The sequence below is a fragment of the Saccopteryx bilineata genome, chromosome 11, assembly GCF_036850765.1.
Source record: "Saccopteryx bilineata isolate mSacBil1 chromosome 11, mSacBil1_pri_phased_curated, whole genome shotgun sequence".
Lineage (NCBI taxonomy): Eukaryota > Metazoa > Chordata > Mammalia > Chiroptera > Emballonuridae > Saccopteryx > Saccopteryx bilineata.
Genome location: NC_089500.1, coordinates 271,837 through 288,614, shown reverse-complemented (window position 1 = coordinate 288,614; position 16,778 = coordinate 271,837). Strand labels below are relative to the sequence as shown.

The following is a 16,778-nucleotide window of genomic DNA, read 5'->3' as shown; positions in this document are numbered from 1 at the left end:
GGCCAGCGTGGCCAACGTTTAGGTCAGGGGTCCCCAAACTTTTTACACAGGGGGCCAGTTCACTGTCCCTCAGACCGTTGGAGGACCGGACTATAAAAAAAACTATGAACAAATCCCTATGCACACTGCACATATCTTATTTTAAAGTAAGAAAACAAAAACAATATTTAAAATAAAGAACAAGTAAACTTAAATCAACAAACTGACCAGTATTTCAATGGGAACTATGCTCCTCTCACTGACCACCGATGAAAGAGGTGCCCCTTCCAGAAGTGTGGTGGGGGCCGGATAAATGGCCTCAGGGGGCTGCATGCGGCCCGCGGGCCGTAGTTTGGGGACCCCTGGTTTAGGTCATCATCAGCAACTCTGCCTTCGGAAAATTCCAGAAGCTCTTTCCAGAATGAACAGACCCGTGGCCTGGCCCCTGTCCGTGGCCAGAGAGAGAGGCAGGTCCGCAGGCTGGGAGTCCGTGGTCGACAGAGAGGCTGATGGATGCTGCGGGGTCACTGAGTCCGTCGCGTGGGCTGGTTCTCCTCCCAAGGTTGCAGCTGCCAGACAGGAGAAGCTGGAAACGGGGAGAGACAGTCAGACAGACTCCCGTGTGCGAAGTAAAGCAAACATCCGGTAATGTTTCAAGAAGCAGGAAGTTGCGTCTTGGTGCAAACCCTCCACAGAGAGGGCTGCACACGCAGACATCCCGGGACAGACCCAGGTGCACAGCCGGCGCCTCCCACGGTTAGAGACTCACGTGCTTCTCCAGCGGAGAGCAGCACAGGATCTACTGTAGGGCCAAGGGGAGGAGTCTCTCCTCTCACGCAGAATGCAGTGAGGGGATTTTCCCCGCAGACTTGCACCTGCCAGGACAGGGGCATTGGTGAAGTTGACTCAGACCCGTAGCGTGCAGGGAAATAAAGGAAGCTTTGCCCTCTCCTGAGCGTGCAGAGGGGTGTGCGCGACCTGTCCTCACATCGGGGAGTGCTGGTTGTTCAGTGTTACTCTGTGAGGCTCACACGGCTGGACAGGCCTGTCTCAGCCCCACTCCACCCTCAAACCTGTTCCTTCCCAAACCTTCCCACCCTGGCCCCCTGGCCTGCCCGTGCTGGGAAACTCGGTTTGGTAAGGTCTAGACACTGTCCCCTCAGGTGTCCATGTCTCTACCCTCAGAACCTGAGCTGGTCACCTGAATGGGCAGGTGGACTTTGCAGATAGGATCCAGTTAGGACCCTGAGATGGCGGTGAGTCTGCGTTCCCCAGGCAGCCCCTGGTGCCACTACCCGGGTCCTAACCAGAGGAGGCAGCAAAGAGATGTGTGGGCAAAGCCAGAAGCCAAGTCAGGGAAAGGTCAGGACACCACGGGGCTGGCCTTGCAGGTACAGAAAGGGGCCGCCAGCCAGGCAACAGGGTGCTTCCCGAGCTGGAAGGACTGGACCTCAGAGAGTTCCCTGCAGCGTTGGGGAACCAGCCCTAAAACACTCCTCCTTCCTGGGGCTTTTGGGGGAGCCCATCCTGTCACACCCTGACTTCAACCCGGGGAGACCCCTGCAGACTCCCGAGTCCCAGACTGAGAGAACAGTGATGTGGTCATGTGTTGCAATGACCTCAGGACTGCTGCACACAGGGGATCCTGGGTGCAGGACAGACAACACACGGGCTCCTGAGGCTGCCTATGGATGACACGGCCCTACCCTGCTGTCCCTATGGGTTGGGCTCCCAGAGTCGAGCAGGCCTGTGGTCCTGACTGACCTGTCCGGTCCACCGGGTGAACATGCTGCAGGACGCCCACATGGTCCCGTGGCCACAGGACAGCCTCACTGTCCTCTCCTGGCTGCTGCCCACACTCGACCGGCCAGTTCCCGCCTTCATCTGCTGCAGCCCACTTCCTCCCTGGCTGGGGAAAGGGGACTGGGTGGGGCTTCTGGTCTCTAGCTGGCTCTGCTCTTGGTACCCCATGGCCTGCTCCCCTGTCCTCACTCCTGGAGTGGAGGAGGAGAGAACTCACCCCAGGGCTGCCTCAGGCACAGCCTGGCTCACTGCCTGGTCCCGACAGCATTGTGGGGGCTCAGCTTAGTGAGGCCACAGGAGGAGGATGAGATTGGGGTCTTGGGGGCCCCAGAGAGCAAGTGTTGGGATTCGTGTTGGGGAGAACAGGTGCAAGACCACTCCATACTACTGATGGTCTTGTCCCCTCCAGGTTACAGGGTCCGCTGGGCCCACAGGAGCTCTGACCCTGAGAACAACCACAAGTAGGAGGGAAGGAGGGAGGGTTGTAAAGAGGAAGGGAGGGAGGCCGTTGTTTTGACAGGGAAAGGCAGTTTGGGCTGGGCAGACCAGGGGGTGCTCATCATGTGTGTGACGAGGGAGCATTTTGAGAGAGAGAGCCCAGGTCAGCATGTGCCTGGTGGCTCCTTCACAAACATTTATTGAGCAGCTTCATAGTGGCAGTCCCTGCCAACAGCCTGGAAGTCAGCCTGCACGGAGTATCCTGCTGGAAGAATACGTCCTTCTAACAAAAAGTCTGGAGGAGTCATCTTTACAATTACATGCAGACCTTTGGTTAATGGCCCCTGGGAAGCTGAAGGTATTGTGAACCTCAGAATTCTTTATAAAGCAAAGGTAAATGGGAGGAAGGGGGCACAATTCCAGTTTAAAATTAGTTCCCTGGAACCTGGACACAATTCACATTTCTAAAGCTCCTTCATGTGTGTTCTCAACATCTGGGTTGTCTGACCACAAAAATCCGTGTCAAAGCTGAGTTTCATGTGCGTTTGTTGTTGTCCGGGAGGAAGTCACTGCTGTGGACTGTTCCCGGCTCAGGCACAACCGAGGGAAATGTGGGTGTGCAGGGGGTGACAGTCGCTACTTCAGAGACACTGTGAGCCATCCCAGCGTGTGGCCCTGACACCTGGTCTGCTGTGTTCTACCAGGCTGAGCCGTGGCCTGAGGTCCCAGCGTGTGGTTCCTGGGTCAGGTTCTCAGGGCCTTTGTGTCACAATGGCATCCTGGTCCCCAAAGCGTGAGCAGGTTTGTCTTGTGGGAAATGGTTGAGTTGACCCCAAAGAGAATCCAGTCCAGCAGGGTTTGTGCTGAGACACTGTAACGTCTGGTACCCTTGCTTTTAGGATGAATTTTCCCTAACACGACTTGCACAAGGATTCTGACATCCCTTCCAGGAGGGAAGTGATGTGAAACTGTGGCAGTGGTCCACCCTTTGTCCGCAAACGGGAGCCTCTAGCTCGAGAAAGCCATGTGCACAAAGGAGGTTCTTCTGTGACCGTCGAGGGTTGAGACCTGGGCTAGGGTCTCGAGAGGCAGCTGAGCCCAGGCCTCTGGGAGAAGGTGGAGCCCCCCACCCCCGGGGCGGGGCACATGGGACTCATTTCTCCAGGTGGGGTTTTAGCTAAGGGAGATGCCAGAGCTAACAGTGCAGTATGGGCCTCATGTGTGAGGTGACAGGTGGTGGCTGTTGTGAGGGACCTGCTCTCCGGTAGGCCGTTTGCACCTTTAGAAGCAGCTTGCTTTGGGAGGGGCCACCAGTCCTGGGTCTGCACGGCTGGAAACTACCGGAGCGTTAAGTACACAGGAAATAGGACATACAATGCAGATGATCGGTGCTGATGCGGGTGCTGAGTGGACACAGAATGTGGGACCCGCAGAAGGAAGGGGGTGGGAAACTGGGAGAAGGGGGAGGGTGTGGGTGTGATGCGCTGGCTTCATTTCGAAGCCTCAGTAGCTGGGCCCAGGCTGGTCATCTGCTTGGGTCGGCGGACCCGGGGACTGGGTGCAGGAGCTGGCATGAGCGGACAGGGCAGCTGAATGGACGCGGGTGTGTGGCAGCATGCCATGCCTGTGTGATGCTCACACCTGGGAAGGGGGGGGGGTTGCAACAGCCTTCACTTTCATCTCAATTAGAAACTCCCGAGACCCTTGAATTCATGAGCACCTGCTGTTTTTCAAGTGATGTCATAAATAGCAAGAGCTTTTCTCTATAGATTGCGTCACATGATGTCCAGTCTACCCTGTATGGCCCTACCTAGGGCTTGTGCAGCACTTTGGACTCAGGGGGTCACCCTGCTATTTCCCAGGGACCTGGGCGAGCAGATGCCTCTGGGCGTCTCGCGGGCACCCAACGGCCAGCATGAGCCTGGAACATGTATCCCGTGGTTCCAGATAACTGTCCTAGAAGGGGCACCCATGTCCACCTGGGGTCATCCACACAGTCGAGGATTCACTGGAGTCTGGGGGCTGCGATGCCAGCTGCCACCACTGTTGGCGCTCCGGCCACCATTCTTGCTCTGCTGGCTGGACACTCCCGCTAGAGGGGAGAAGCTACAGGAGGAGGGAGGGCGCACGGTCAGCACGAGAGCAGCTTCTCATTGAGTCTGATGACGTCATTGACAAAGCTGTCGGAGCCGATGAAGTCGCCTGCGATGATGTTGGTGCAGCAGGTGCCTGGACCCGGGCACTGGTCCCGCACCCAGGCCCTGAGCTGCGGCAGGCTGGGCAGTGTCAGCCTCCACAGGGATTCGGACGGGTGTGCCAGGATGTACTGCAGGTTCTCCGTCAGGTTGATGCCGGCTACGAACAGCCCGCCTGCAAGGGGTGGGGGCTACCATCCACATGCGCCCTTCTGGGTCCCACCTGGTTCCCACCTGCCCCCCACCTGGCCCATCAGGTACTGCTCTCTCCCTGCTCCCTGTGGTCATCCCCACCGTTCCAGCCCCTCACACCAGCGCAGACAGCTTGAGCTCCACAGTGCTGTCACATCGCCATGCTCTTGCTACAGAGGGCTCTGGTCAAAAAGTGACCCGACATGTCCATATCCTGACCCCACGCAGTACATGGATTAATAGCTGTGGGAATCCCAGGTAGCACAGCAAGCCTAACACACAGCTGCCCTCTCACAGTGCTGACTGTGACAGGAAAGGGGAGGCACTCTGGAGGCCCAAAGTGCACACAGACATAGCCACGCACGCTGACCACGGATATAGAGTTGAAACCATGGGACTCTCTTTGCAAGAAAATCTCCTTCCCCTCAAGCCACAGACACAACAGTGCAGAGCAGCCCCATCTTCAAATCAGCTGGGGTTGTGTGTGGCTCGTGTGCCCAAAAGTGCTCATGTCCTTGCAGAGAGTCATGGGCACTAGAGGAGGAGGCCCGGAAGAGAAACACGTGGGATGCTATGCGACGTCAGAAGGGACAGAAAACCCCAGAACTGCACGCTCTCCTTGCTCAGAGCTGGCGGCTACCATGGCAACACCCAGACCTCATGCAGCTGAGCCCTAAAACCACACATGCATGTGTGCACACATACACACCCATGATGGATGTGTGCTGTATGCACACGTGTGTGAGTGTATCCCCATAGGATGTGCACCCACCTGGGCGGCCGTAGCTCTTCATGTGCTCCAGGTAGCGAATCAGCTTCTCGGGCTTCACCTGGTTGCCCCACCAGTAGGGGATGGCCGGCCACAGCTCCCCGTGCCGGCGCACGGTGCCCTCGTCATCGTAGGACAGGAGGACCTGCTCGCCCCGCGCCCAGAGCTGCCGCAGTGTCGGAACCTCCTGTGGTGGGGGTGACGTGTCAGGGTGGGGAGGGGATATCAGGTCTGTGCGAGGACAGTGGGGCAATGAGGCATCCGTGTCAGTGTTGTGGCATCTGGATTGTCACAAGGACAGACACTCGTTTTCCTGGAACAAAGCCTATGCTCCTCAATGAGTGACCGGGACAGGAGGCTCACTGGGAGTCAAGCTGCACATGAACAGAGGGGATTTAGGTACAATGAGGTCACTAGGGAGAGTCCTGACCCCAAGGAAGGGGTCCTTATAAGAAGAGGAGGCGAGGACACAGACACACACAGAGGGACGACAGTGTGAGGACACAGGGAGGAGACGGCCATCTGCTTGCCCAGGAGAGAGGCCTCAGGAGGAACCAGCACTGCCCGCACCTGAGTCTCAGACTCCAGCCCCCAGGATGGGATAAGAAGAAGCCCTGTGGAGCTGGGGCTGTGCATCCTGTTGGGACAGCCTGGGACACTGTGATAGTCACTGTGCTCACAGGGATCACATGCTGTGGCAACTTCTAACGCGCTAATTTTGACCCAGTCTTCAGAGAAGCTTCCAGAAGACCATGTCAGTGGCTTCACCAGCACTAGGATTACCTCAGCATCAGGTATGGGGAAGCCTCGCCCCCTCCCAAGACCTGTGTGGGAGGCCGTGCCTGCCTCACCCCTCAGGGACACTGCATGTCCTTCTCACCCCTCGGGGACACAGCATGTGCCCAAAGATGTTCCTGACACAGGCAACCAGGTATTCGTGCAGGTCGTCTGTCATGCCCTCGAAGTTCCTGCAGGCCAGGATGACAACCTCTTGGGGGTGTTTCTCCAGCCACTCCGAGATCTCTGTGAGCGTGTCCTGGGCAGTGGACAGGAGTGCGCAGGGTGTCATGGCCCGCTGAAGGGGCTCCCAACCAAGGTCACTGGACACATGGCTCAGGTTGGTCCTGAACTAGCAAATTCGTAACACCCGGATGCCCCCATGGAGCTCAGCTACTCAGTTACAGCCAGGCTACTGCTGTGGGGGGAAGTGTGCACACGTGTGTTAATGTGTGCATACAGTGTACCCATGTATGCGTACACTGTGTGTGTGCTCTGCAGAGGACACTGTGTGTGCAAACGTTAACTCTGGGAGTTTCAGGGAGCATGCAAGGGCCAGCAGGTGGCCTATGGAGAGAGGTCCCAGGAATGGCCCCCAGATCCTGAGGTCTCAAGGGACCGTGGGCAGCTGTGACGCAAATGGGGACCATTATAGTCTGACTTTAGAAACACTGGTCTAGTAGCTGAGAGGAGAAGGGACTGGAAACATCTAAACACTCCTTAGCTGGATAGCTTGGCTGGTTAGAGCATCATCCTGAAGCACAGGGGTTGCTGGTTTGATGTCCAGTCAGGGCACATACAGGGGCAGATGGATGTTCCTGTCTCTTTCTCTGCCTGTCTCTCTTGCTAAAGTTTTCTTTTCACAAAAGGAAATATCTAAACCGGAGACAGGACAACAATGAGGGACCCAGTTTTGCAAAACCTCTGGCAACCTGGAGGAGCCAGGGGTGTGCTGGCACGGGGAGGGGGGCTCAGAAACAGAGGAGGGTCAGCAATTCCCAGTGACCGAAGGCTGGATGTCATTCATGTCCCGTCCTGAAAGACTGTGTGCACCCCCTTAGCGGTTGCCTGTGTCCCCCTTACAGGCTGGCTGCGTCCTGTGCAGAAGGACCTGGTGTCCATCGCTGTGCTAGGCCTCATCCGCCCCCCTCTGTCCCGCCTACCTCGACCAGCACGGCCGTGTACATCATGTGCACAAAGTGCAGGTTCTTCTCGGAGCCCTCCAGCATGTGTGCGATCCGCAGGTCCAGGTACCGCACCCCGGCGTCCAGCTGCTCCGTGACGTTCAGCACCTGCGGACAAAGGTGGGTCACACACTAAGCTGCCTCATGTGTCCATGCCCGGCACGGCTGCACCAGCCCATGTTAGCTCCTAGCAGTTGGTGGCCGCCAGGGCTCGGGCTGTGCATTTGGGACCCACTGTGCAGGGGACAGTGGCTGCTGGGGCCACAGGTTGTACCTGGGGTGAGCCTGTCCTGGGAAGCGCAGGGCTGGCCCCTGCCCTCAGCATGTGTGTGTGTGTGTCCAGACTCTGACCCCAGGCTGAGCCATCCATTCAGAGTCCCTCCTACCCTTCCCCCAGGCATCCTCTGAGCCTCTGGAAGGGCCCCTCCCCCCCCAGGCTGCAGCAGCCCCAACCTGTGGTCCCGGTACCCCTCCAGGACCCTCATAAAACAGTGGTAACACTACAGAGGTAAGAGGTGACATGCTCTGTGCACAAAGGAGGGATGGAAAAAGAAGAATTAATGTGGAAACGGCCGTCACACCTGCATGGCCAGGAGGGAGCTGGGTTTCCCTCATGTGACCCCGCCAGTTGAGGGAAGGGACCAATGTGTGTGGGGTGGCAGGGCAGGCCTACTGTGTGTGCAGAAAGGCCTCAGAGGTGTCGCCATGGTCACTGGCCCTGCGCCCTGGGGCAGATACCCTGACAGGGCGTGTGAGTCACCCATTGCACCAGGGCCGGTGTCCACCAGACTGAGCAGGGAGTGGATGGTACAAGTGACCCTCGGCCAGTGCATGCTGGCTTCGCCCTGGTGCTGGACCCATGGCCCAGCCAGAACCTCCTAACGGCAAGCGAGGCCCACAAGTTCCCCAGGTGTCTGTGACCCCCCTGTTCCTGTGACTACTGCATGGGGGCCCCCCACTGGTGATGGCAGGTGTGTCACTGAAGTCAAAGTTGCCTGCCCTGCAGGATGACGCGTCCTGCCCCAGTGCCCTTCCTGCAGGCTGTGGTGACTGTCCCAGCTGCATGCGTTCCTAGGCATCTAATCACCCGTTTAGGAATGTGGCCTCCCCACATCTCACACCAGGCACTCCACCCAGCACACTGGCCGGCCATTTGGTCAACTGAAACTCAGAGCAAAGCAGTTACAGAGGATGCAAACCTCAGCCCAGGGTGTGGGGGCTGTGTTGCTTATCCATCTGCCAATCGTGTCCAGGGATAAAGCAGAGAGCAGAGGCCCAGCGAGCAGGGTGCTGGGTGAGCTACCCTCTGGGGCCCAGCATGGGGCCCTCAGCTGCGCCCCATGCCAGGACCACAGCCTGGTGGATGCCCCCCTCACAGCCTGGATGGCCCTGGGCGACTCAGGAGGCCTCTTCTTCTCCATGCCCCACAGGGATCCCTCCTCCCCTAAAACCTCCAATTCAAACAGGGAGGAAGGGCTGTGGGTGACAGGGTCATGGCCCAAACGGGGTTACACAGGACAGACTTCACCGTCTCTGCAGAAAACACAAGACAAGACGCCTGTCGCTCCCCTGTCAGAGCTCTTCCCTGACAAAATGTGTAAGGCTGGGATCGTTCCTTTTCCGTGTGTGTGCGTGCTTGTGTGTGTGCATGCCTGCGTGCATGTAAATGTACTGAACCCTGGGGTGTTCCCTGAAGGCCTGGGACATGGGACTGTGGGGAAGGAATCCACAGTCTTCGCCCTGGAGGGTGACTCCCAGCTGACAGATCTACCAGGAGGGTCAGACTTCACCTGGAGGATCTAGGTGGACCAGGCATCTCCACTCGGCTGCACAGGACCCCTCTTGGCTCTATGACCTCTGAATGGCTGTCAGCAGGGTGCCCCATTCTGGTCCCAGCTGTGTAATAACCCTGCTCTTTGTCTCCTTCCTGAGGGCAGGGTTCTGGGTTGGCAGGACCTTTGTTTTCAATTCTTTTCCCCTGAAGCAGCCCCAGGGGGTTGGAGGGTGGCTGCACAGAAGAGCTGGTGGCATGGATGCTCACCTGGGTGACGGACCACTTCAGCACCACAGGCCGTGTGATGCAGGGCAGGGCCTTAGCCAGAAACTGCAGGAGTGGAGACTCTGTACGGGAGATGGGGGACTTCTTGTTAAGGCTGTAGGTCATGGTGTCGTGGCTGCCTGTAATCACAGTGGATGGGGCCACCATCAGTCCCTCCTCGTGGGGAACACTCAGAGAACATGCGGTATACCCATGAACACGCAGTAACACAGTCCCAGCCCGGGGCAGATGGTGGCTCCAAATGTGTGCCATCCCAGAACCTGCTGCCCAGACCTGTACGAAAACAGGTCTTTGCAGATGGGATAAAGTAGAAGCGTCTGAGATGAGTCACCCTGGGTCAGGGGGGCCCTGCACCGCACCCAGTGACAGGAACCTTAGAAGAGACAGAGGAGGAGACACAGACACAGGAGAAGCCACATGGGGATGGAGGCAGAGATGGGAGGGAGGTGTCCACCAGCCCAGGGACGCCTGGAGCCCCAGGAGGTAGGAGAGGCAGGATGGACCCCCCCCCCCCAGCCTCCAGGGAGAGTGTGGCCCTGGGAGCCCTGGGTCTCAGATAACTGCTCTCCAGGAGTGTGTGTGTGTGGGGGGGATTTATGTCTAACAAATCAGATCTGTGGTATTTGTCGTACTGGTGACAGGAAATTCACGGAACTAAGCATCTTAGTTGCAGACAAGTGAAAACAGGTGGGTAAGTAAAACAATGAAAATCCTCTATTATTTAGACTTTTATATATTGTATGGCATGTTTCCTGTATAACGTATGTGGGTCCATTTGTATGGGGTGGACAGAAGTAGGGTTACAGTTGTGAGAAAAGGTTTATCCTTGTGTCATTATTTACTAATTTTTGTGTTATTTTCCATACAAACAGCTGTAAACCTGCTTTTCCCTGTTTGTGGGTTATCCTTTATGTTTGTATGTCTTTTCAAACAAGCAGTGTGATCAAACTGGGCTTTTAAGCAGCTGTCACAACAATGCTGGTGTTTTCTGCATGGGCCGTGACCCTGCCTCAGAGACTCCCCTGTGCTGACATTTGTGAGTGGTGGCTGTCAGTGCCCCTTCCCTGAACTTGCTGTGCAGCGTGTCCCTGAGCGCGGGTATCTCTGTGCACCTCCAGGCTCTGACCATGTCTCATGGCCCTGGCTGAGTTCTGACACCCAGCAGGGCAGGAGAGAGCACTGGCCCTCACAGCACCTCCGCTGGCTTGCCAAGGTCCTGGGCAGCTGTCCAAAGGGCACAAAGTCTGCCTCCCCAGCAGTGCCAGAGGCCGGCTCCCACCTCCCAGCGTCACGGGTTCCTTCTGAGGCTTGGAGCCCTGTTCTCACCCTCCAGTTCCCTGGACGTCTCACCAGGCTCCCAGCCCTCCCTCCACCTGCAAAGCTAGCAGCGAGCATCCCCAAAGCTCTGTCTCTGGGCCTCTGGGCCCTGGCCTGGTAGCTCAGCTGGTTAGAGAATTGTCCCGACATGCCAGGGTCACAGGTCTGATCGTCAGGATATATTTGTGAAGTGACCAATGGGTGCACCACTAAGTGGAACAATAAAATAGCTTCCTCCTTGCCCTGGCCGGTTGGCTCAGCGGTAGAGCGTCGGCCTAGCGTGCGGAGGACCCGGGTTCGATTCCCGGCCAGGGCACACAGAAGCGCCCATTTGCTTCTCCACCCCTCCGCCGCGCTTTCCTCTCTGTCTCTCTCTTCCCCTCCCGCAGCCAAGGCTCCATTGGAGCAGAGATGGCCCGGGCGCTGGGCATGGCTCTGTGGCCTCTGCCTCAGGCGCTAGAGTGGCTCTGGTCGCAATATGGCGACGCCCAGGATGGGCAGAGCATCGCCCCCTGGGGGGCAGAGCACCGCCCCTGGTGGGCGGGCTGGGTGGATCCCGGTGGGGCGCATGCGGGAGTCTGTCTGTCTCTCCCTGTTTCCAGCTTCAGAAAAATGAAAAAAAAAAAAAAAAATAGCTTCCTCCTCTCTCTAATCAATTGAGAAAAAAAAGCTTCGTCCACAACCTGTCCTGGATCAGTGAGGGGACCCAGCACAGCAGGCCTGACCCGCCCCCAGGCCGGCAGACCCGTGCAGGGTTCAGTGTGACAGTGCCAGTGGCCTGAGGAGACCTCTGCCCTCATGCCCCCCACACTCTGACCTGCTGTCCTCATGGCCAGGGCCCATATGCAGCTCTGCTAAGGGGTCAACACCCAACACCCTGGCAGGCCTGGTGCTGGGGTCCCTGGACTCACAACATGGAAAAGACTCCTCACAGGTCGCCACACTGTGAACCCTCCTGACGCCAAGTACAAGGGACACTGGCACACCTCATACCCAGAGACCAGGGGCCTGGGAACCCAGAGTTTCCCCAATGGAAGGACAGGCTGGTGGAGAGCAGTGCCCCCCCCCTCCCCAAAGGCACGCTTCCCTGGGGTCCACCATGCACCTTGCAGGCCATAGGTGGCAGAAGAGCAGAAGGAAGGAGACACTCATATGTGAGTATGTGCATGTGTGTGTAGGCATGTGGTTCTTGGGGCTTTCCCACCCTCTGAACGCACCCTGGGATCCCCAGGCCGTCACCTGGGATGGACAGATGGTGCAGGGGCACATCCCAGAGCCGGGGGCACAGCGCTGACATCCAGTCTGCATTGGCATTCCTGGTGCAGGGCAGGCCCAGGAAACTGCCTGCTGCGTTCACCTGCCCACCCATCACGGGTGACCCCAACGATCTGAGGAAGGACAGGAGCAGGTGCAGGGAACCTGTTCTCATTATACACGGCAGCCACGCTGAGAAAACAGACTTCTGTTCAGATGTGGGTTGGGAGCTGGAGAGGGTAGGAAGGTGGAAAAGTGTGTAAGAGAGAGATAGAGGAGGACAGACAGAGAGGGCAGTCAGGGAGGCAGAGACAAACAGATATGAGTGTTGACACAAGACTATTTCTATAGAGGCAGAGAGAGATCGAGAAGACGGAGACAGAGACAGAGGGTAAAAGGGGGAGACAGACATGAGGAGAGACACAGGGCGACTCTGCAGCACCTGAGCCAGATTCAGGGTGGCTGAAGCATGTGTCCCCTCTGCAGAGACACCCCTCATCCTGCATCACCCCCCCCCAAACCATGGGTAGGGGCTAAGGTGAGTCCCTCTGGGGTTTGAGTTGCGTCCATCCTGGGGCGGTGCTGTGGGGCTTTGAGTCAGCATCAGCCCATGGGCTCTGCCCCTTGTTGTGGGATGCTGGGCTCTGATGTGGCAGCTCTGCCTGCAGGAGGCTCCCTGACCAACCCTCACGCCCCCAGGAGGACTGGACGTCAGGGGGTCCGAGTCTAGGCATGTCACAGGCCCTGACGTGAGGGCTGCAGCCGCCACCTGAGCGTTTCCCATCTGCCTGTGCAGTGGATGTTCCTGTGTTCTCAGGATGTGCGGAGGAGGTGAGCATGTTGCTGCCCCAGCCACACTGGTCAGGATGCACCCTGGTGGTCCATGGGGACCCCATGGGCAGGACCGGACCCCCAGGTCCCTCTGATACCAAGGGCCCTTTGTGTCCCCATCAATGTGGGCCTTGGGGACCCCCTAGGTCTCACAGGACACTGCAGGACGAGGTAAGATTCCCAGTCATGCTGACCTGCCCTGGTCGGTGAGACACCTGAGCCTCTAGCTGTGAGCCCACTGTGATGCGGCTGGTGACTGGCCACAGAACCTCTCAGGAAATGGTTGGCAGGTGAATAAAAGGATGGATGGGTCCACACCTGCCCAACCCTGACATTCCTGCCCAGGTCCTCACCAGGTACCTAGACACTCAGTGCAACATCAGTCCAGGAAGTCCTGCCTACAGGCAGCAGGGACAGGGGAGCTGGGCGCTGAGTCCTCCCCCCTGGTCAGCAGCCCTGAGCCCAGTGGGGCTTGTCATTGCCCCAGTCCCCTGGGTCTGCAGTTCTGAGCCCAGGAGGTTCACACCCTGACGGCTGCAGGGCACATGGGTCCCTCTGGCCCCTCCCTTGGGGTCCCTGGGGTCTAGGTCTGGGCAGAGATTGACTGACAGAAGAGGGGGCCCCACGGGGACCATGTTGTGCCTGCTGGCTCAGCTTCCCATGGGGCCTAAGTTCAAACAGATCTTAGGGACCTCACTCACCTCTGTGGACCTCACTCAGCTCCACCGAGCCTCCTTCTGTCCCTCCAGCAGTTTCCAGCTGGGCCTCCGCTCTGCTCTCCCTCCACAGACTGGGGCACTTCCGAAAACACTCCTACAGACCTGGATTGGATGCTGGGAACACCCACTCCTGGGAGGGGGAGGAAAGGAGGAGGGGCCACCACCCGGAACAGCCCTGCTGAGCTTGAGGGCGGTGGCAGCTGTAATACCTGAGTCCAGAGCAGGACCCCACTGTGAGGACAGCACTGCCCAGCCTGAAGGGGGACCCACGGCCCTCACAGCCTCCAGTGTGGGGAACAGACCCTTATGGGGACGTCAGGATGCCCTGCCATGGCCATGAGGCCCCATGGTCACAGGACACGGGACAGGGTAGGCAGCTGTCCTGCGTGTGACCACAGGGTCAGTGGTCAGAGGACAGGCAGTGACCTGAAAGCCCAACCCCACTCTGACTGTGGTCCCTGCTTGCGGCCTGTCTGGGCCCCAAGCCAGAGCAAACACGCCTTCATCCCAGCCCTCTAGTGGCTTTGTGCCTGCGGCCTGGGCCTGTGATCTCTGAGCAGCAGTTCAGCAAGTGTCCGCGTCCTTTCCTGAAGTGTCCGGCCCTCCCAGCCCTGAGTGGCCCTTGTCCCAGAGCCCATCAGGGCGTGCCACCTGAATGGGGGAACTGTGTTTCCTGGGTGAGTCTGGTCCTGCGCACTCACTCAGCACTGTCGCTGACCAGACCTGAGGTGACCAGGACCCAGCAGGGGTCCCTCATCCTCCTCCCTCTGGGCTCCTCCTCTCTCTGGCTCAGTGGGCTGTCCAGTCAGCAAAGTACATTGAGCCCCCATGTCCCTTCCCGGCGAGAGGACAGGACTCAGCCATGAACAAGACGGGAGGCATGTTCTGGGCGGCTCCGGGCCAGCATGTGAGGTACAGTCCTCGCTCCTCTGTTCTAGGCACTCCTCCTACAAGCTGCAGGCTGCAGGTGCCCAGGGGCAGCTGTGTTCTCAGGGACATACTGCTGCCCACCAACTCCCCACAGACCTCCTTTCTTCCTCTGTCCATTCAGCTCAGCCAGGTCCATCAGCCCTGCTCCCCTCCCCCAGGTCACTTAGCCCAACGCCCCCCCCCCCCAGGACACACAGCCCAGTGCCACAGGGGGCGTAGCTGTTGGGCACTGTTAATGTCTCCCTTCTGTGATGTCTTGTCCACCATGGACCTTTCTGCCTCTGGTGGGGGAGTGGTTGGACACAGTTGTGCAAATCTCTGGAAACTCTGAGTGACCCTGTGAGTGTTCCTGAGGGTGCTGAAGGGAACTCCGGCCATGGTCTAGCAGAGCCCAGAGCAGGGCACAGGCCCGCACGACCCCCATCTGGTGCAATGATGGGCCCCTGGGCCTCCATGTGGAAGGGCAGGAGGGGAGTCTGATGGGGCTATGACAAGGGCTCCTGTTATCCTGGCTTTGGAGAAGGAACCTTCTGGCTCCTGGGTGAGGCCCAGTGACACCCACCTTGGCTGTAACCTCAGGACTGGGACAGAATCTGCCTGTGTTCCTTAAGTCACCATGTGTGTGCGTGGCCTTCCATCTGGGTCCTGATCCCACTCCTGCAGCCCTCAACATTGTCCCCCCCAAACTCCCACCCCTCTAGCTGACCCTGCCTGCTGGTCACTGTAGGTATTGGGACCAACCCTGAAACTGCTCACTGGCTTCTGCCGTCCCTGCCTTCTGACCTGGGACTGTTAGATTCAGGGAGTGCTGCAAAGAGTGTAACTATTGAAGGAACAGTAAGTGCTGATATGGCTCCTGTGAGGCTGGGAACAAAGAAGGTCAGAGACCTTTATCAGAAGTTTAGGTTTGAAATTCACCACTAAGCTAAAACCGGCCCCTGTTGCTATGCTGCGTGTGACCTCCCTAGCCAATAGCTAAACTGCCACATTTGCTTCTGTATTATGCTTGCTCACTTAGGATATAAGCGCCAGGTGCGGCTTCTGTTTGCAGCTCCTCGTGAGCACGGTTTCTCCGGACATCTTGGGAGTTCGCCCCTACGTAGGTTAAACTGGCCAAAAAAGTAACATCTTAACTCCTGAAAGTCTCCGACGTTTGTTCTCATACCCGGTGGATGCTACAGGGACGTGAGCTTGTCCCTCAGCTCCTCTAGGGAAATCAACACTGTGAGGGTCTTCCACTGATCCCCCTGCGTGCCCAGGCAGAGCGCAGCCTCCCATTCTGTGACATGGGTCTGGGACCTGCCACCTTGCCTGTCCTTTGTGTTAGCCTGGGCAGCTGGCTGTGCTCTGACCATGGCTGCGGGACGTGGCACCAGGCTGTGGTGCCAGAAGCGCAGGGTTAGAAAGGTGGGTGATTCCATGGTTATGTCTGTGGGGACTTCTGGGTAGGGGCCGTCCACTTTGTGCAGAACAGCTGTGACCCTGCTGAGCTGAGGACAGAATCAGGAGCCCCCCCCCCCCACACACACGCAGGGCTCCTCTAGTTCAGCATTCTCGGCTGTCAGGGGCCCTCAGTATTTCTGGCGACTCGTGGGCAGCACTTGGATTGTGTTGGTCTGGGGTAGGCTGGGGCCCAGGGGTCGGGGCAGGTGCTCCAGTCAGCTACATGGTGTCCCCAGCGTTGGCCGCCAACCCCCCCCCCCCCCGCCCCGAGTTCCCAGGCTGCCCCTGCTTTTGGAAAACCCAGCACTGCCCCCGTGTGGGGGCTGAGGGCGAGGCAACCTGGTGCCCTGCAGACCAGGTCAGGGGCTGCGGAGGCCCGCCCACTGCACCCCCACCTCCACCGGCGGGGCCAGTTCCTCGGCTGTGGTCTGGGTGGGCTCCTGGTTGTCAACCTGTCTGTCTCCCTGTCAGTCACATCTCGCTCCCGCTTTCAGGACAGAGGAACCGTCCACGGGGGAGGGAGTCCAAATGCGGTAGGTGTGACCTTTCCAGGAAAAGAGGTGGAACCTTTTCCTCGGACCCCCTCCCACTGCCCTCACCTCCCCGGTCCCCCCTGGGGCTCCGTGCCCCCCCCTCCACCCCCAACTGTGACAACATCTTCCCTGCTCGTTGGCTTGGGTGCCTCTGCCTGAATTCCCTGCGTCCGCAGCCATGACCTCGGGTCTGGGGTCTGGGGTTCGGGGACGGGAGCAGCTTTCTGGATGGTTAAAGGTTTAGGAGTGGAGGAAGCTACCTCGTCCAGGACAGCCCGCTGTCTCAGATTTCGGGACGTTTAGGGTCTCTTCCTGGCCCGTCCCTAGGACTCACCAACCCTGTTTCGTCCTGAAT

At 58.4% G+C, this 16,778-nt stretch overlaps 1 protein-coding gene across 7 annotated transcripts; it reads right to left on the bottom strand.

Annotated features, from left to right (window-relative positions):
- Positions 1–220: 220 nt before the first annotated feature.
- On the bottom strand, positions 221–14,270 carry LOC136315433 (PI-PLC X domain-containing protein 1-like). 7 transcript variants are annotated; one of them, XM_066247035.1, is made up of 9 exons: positions 13,500–14,270; positions 11,931–12,197; positions 9,379–9,515; positions 7,317–7,445; positions 6,257–6,412; positions 5,380–5,563; positions 1,744–1,884; positions 749–854; positions 226–565 (listed from the first exon to the last, which is right to left on the bottom strand). In XM_066247035.1, exons 2-9 carry the CDS (start codon positions 12,025–12,027, stop codon positions 358–360), a joined length of 1,158 nt encoding a protein of 385 aa, XP_066103132.1. In that variant the 5' UTR covers positions 12,028–12,197; positions 13,500–14,270; the 3' UTR covers positions 226–357. The 7 variants fall into 7 exon arrangements, with proteins under 7 accessions (XP_066103134.1, XP_066103132.1, XP_066103131.1 ...); XM_066247034.1 differs by having other exon boundaries at positions 229–565; positions 11,953–12,101; XM_066247037.1 differs by lacking the exon at positions 6,257–6,412 and having other exon boundaries at positions 221–565; positions 11,953–12,197.
- Between the last annotated feature and the right edge of the window lie 2,508 nt (positions 14,271–16,778).

Bases quoted from the DNA above. Each gene is read 5' to 3' on its own strand.
- LOC136315433 (XM_066247034.1), bottom strand. From the start codon at position 12,082: ATGGGTGGGCAGGTGAACGCAGCAGGCAGTTTCCTGGGCCTGCCCTGC. The intron at 7,446-9,378 runs GTGAGCATCCAT...CTTTGTCCGCAG, and splicing joins TGAAGTGGTCCGTCACCCAG to GTGCTGAACGTCACGGAGCA. The intron at 855-1,743 runs GTCAGTCAGGAC...CTGTCCTGGCAG, and splicing joins TCACCCGGTGGACCGGACAG to GTGCAAGTCTGCGGGGAAAA.